This window comes from Volvox carteri, assembly GCF_000143455.1.
Source record: "Volvox carteri f. nagariensis unplaced genomic scaffold VOLCAscaffold_111, whole genome shotgun sequence".
NCBI classification, from domain to species: Eukaryota; Viridiplantae; Chlorophyta; class Chlorophyceae; order Chlamydomonadales; family Volvocaceae; genus Volvox; species Volvox carteri.
This window is the reverse complement of record NW_003307654.1, coordinates 76,646-79,412: the sequence shown is the minus strand read 5'-3', so window position 1 is coordinate 79,412 and position 2,767 is coordinate 76,646. Positions and strand designations below refer to the sequence as shown.

General features: G+C 55.6%; 1 protein-coding gene across 1 annotated transcript in view; it reads right to left on the bottom strand.

Moving 5' to 3' along the window:
• Positions 1-553, bottom strand: part of VOLCADRAFT_108386 (uncharacterized protein) — a gene marked incomplete at its 5' end in the record, with an annotated part of 8,077 nt that extends 7,524 nt beyond the window's left edge. Inside the window, 2 exons of the mRNA XM_002958897.1 lie at positions 57-67; positions 349-553. Coding sequence (XP_002958943.1) covers positions 57-67; positions 349-553 — 216 coding nt within the window. The remainder of the gene's footprint in view (positions 1-56; positions 68-348) is intronic.
• Positions 554-2,767: the final 2,214 nt, after the last annotated feature.

The following is a 2,767-nucleotide window of genomic DNA, read 5'->3' as shown; positions in this document are numbered from 1 at the left end:
ATCCCCCTTGTAACGGGGCCCGGGCGGGGAAGTTGTACTACAGAAACGTGCCGTACCCGCGCGCCCCCTGGGCGAGTGGGGTGGGGGTCGACCACGAGGTGGTGACAAGAATGAGTGTGTTTGAAGACGTCAGCCCACCATCAGCACCCCTCCTTCTCCTCCTCCTGCTGCCATTTCATCCTGCCCCGCCCCGCTAACTGAGCCAGTCACTTCCAGCCATCTCCAAATGCCCTCAGAGCCCATACAGAAGGACACGCGGCGAGGACATCACCACACCATAAAACACATTCCCTACCCCCCATTACCCCCCCTTGCTCTCCCCTGCTCTCCTACCCCTGTCGTACCCACCAGGCAGCACCCCGCCAGCACCCGGACCAGTTGCTAGACACCCAGAGCCCCCAGTCGGCCCCGCAGCGGAGTCTTCGCCCGGGCCCTCCTGTAGCTGATGACGCTGCTGCTGCTGCCCCTCCCCCTCATGCTGTTGCTGCTGCTGCTGCCGGCCACTGGCCGATTCGAGTTTTCGCTGTTCCTCCTTCTCCTCCACCTGATTCATTTTGTACGCACTTCCTGGAGGTATTTTTGTTGCTTCTGGGCCCAAGTCACTAGCGGCAGTAGCCGGACCCATCCCAGGAGCATAGACCCCCGCCGCGGGTCCCGCTCCCGCTCCCCCTCGGGGGCTCAGGGCCGAGGGAGCAGGCAGGTCGGGAGTGGCCGGGCCAGATACACGCTTGGCTGTGTTCTGCTGCTGCTGCTGCTGCTGCTGCTGTCCATGTTGTTGTTGTTGTTGTTGTTGTTGCTGCTGCTGCTGTTGCTGCTGCTCGTGAGAGCCATCTGTCTGGCCGTCTGCTGCTGCTGCTGCTGCAGCTGCTCCTGCAGGTGGTGGTGGTGGGAGAGTGGCTTGCTGGAGTTTGCGTTGCTGCTTGTCCCTGTCGGATTCCACCTGGGGTCACCGGGGCGGGTGGGTAAGGTTGCGAACGGAGGGGATACCAATGTACGGCAGGGCGGAAAGCGTACAGCGGTGGAGCCGGTTGATGAATCAGAATTGCTCTGCAGGAGGCGTCGTGGCGGCGCTCATTTCGTTGAGTGTGCGTCGGCTAGGTTACATGCATTCATAACGATGTGAACCTTTAGACTACCGCAAGTTCATCGGAGAGGGAGGTTAGAAGTACCTCATCCTTAAGGCTGAATAGTTAGGGAGCCCAAGCACCTGCTTATCTGTTGGCGGCTAACTAGGGAACTAAAATGTCGGACCGCCGTACGTTTTACTTTATGGGTCGCGTTTGCAGAGAATTTTCATTTGGAAGTTCACGCACCAGGATGTCGAATAAGAGGGTAGGACTCCGTTTGAAATGCTGGCCCGGTATGGCAGCAGCCTTCTCGGTCGATTTGGCCACTCCCGGACTTGTTGACGCCGGCATGCCCTCTTGTGGTAACATCTAAGTCCTTAGTGTTGTGATGAAGGTATGCTGTTATCTTGTTGACTTTTAGTAAAGGAGCGCAAATACAAAATCGTTGGCTGACATTCAGCAGCCCTAATAGGGACGGCGTATTCGCGTTCCGCAAGATGGTTTCAACAAAGATAACATTATAGTAGGGACTCGCAATCACTGCCAAGGGCACCAGCGCCCCTACCGGAAGGGTCACTTTGGCCCGCCGTACGCGGATTGGTCTATCCAGATAGTCGAGAATCTAGGAGCACAGCTGTCGTGGCATGTCCCTGTGCAGTTGCAGCTTTAGGATGGTTTGCTCTGGGAAGTGGAAGTTTGCTGCGGCATTAGCTGCTGCAGATCTCCTCCCACAACGTACAGTAGGAAATCTCATTTGAAATATCCAAGCTGTAATGCCAATATATCAACTTGCTCTGTCCCACTCATTATCTATCTGCAAGCCATGCTTGTAGAATGCTTACTGTCTGTCGTCAGGAGGTCAATAGTTTATAGTCACGCCCGATAAATGGTAGAGCGGCAAGGGTGAAAGGTGACTATATGACTCTTCGTTGAACGTGATGTGTTAACTGCAGAACAACACCTGTACTTTGAGCAACAGATTAAGGCAACAAAGGGGCGAAGTAAGGACAACCCCCCAACACATGCCGGCGTATGCACGGTCAGGCATGAACAATCCCTTTCATATGTGACCCGAGCTCACCCTACAGAAATAAAAGCACCAAAAAAGCTTACCCCGGTGCCCACAAACCCAACCGCGCTCACACGCTGTACAGAGGCTATCCATCCCGTATTTGGTGGCGCCACGTACGACATGCACACCTCTCCCGTACATAGTAGCTGAGCACCGTGCAAAAGGGTTTCTGTGCTTCAGTGCTGCTGCGCCGCGGTCCTCCACAGACCTCATAAGCCATAAACGTATCCACCAACCAGAAAGCATTTCAGCAGGCTTTACCCCGAAGGACCGGCTATAGTCATCTGTATCATATCACGCCATTTCACACCGCGCATACCATGCCCGCCTCATGCTCCCACACGAGTCATCCGTCACATTCCTTCTTCTTCCTCCTGCTACATAGCCCTACACACATCACACACGGTATTATCATCTCCCGCAAAGAAAGCAGGGAGTCTCCGCCTGAAAGGATTATTCCACCGTCACCCCCCATTTCCCCTTTCCCCTTTAGAAAGCGCCAAATCGGACCCGCCCGCCCCCCCTTCGCTTTAGTTGTTGTCAGTCGTCAGCCCCGTCACCCCGTTAGCGGCCCCGGTGGTGTCAGCGGAACCGCTGATTTCTTCCCTGCCACTGCCACTGCCCTGCC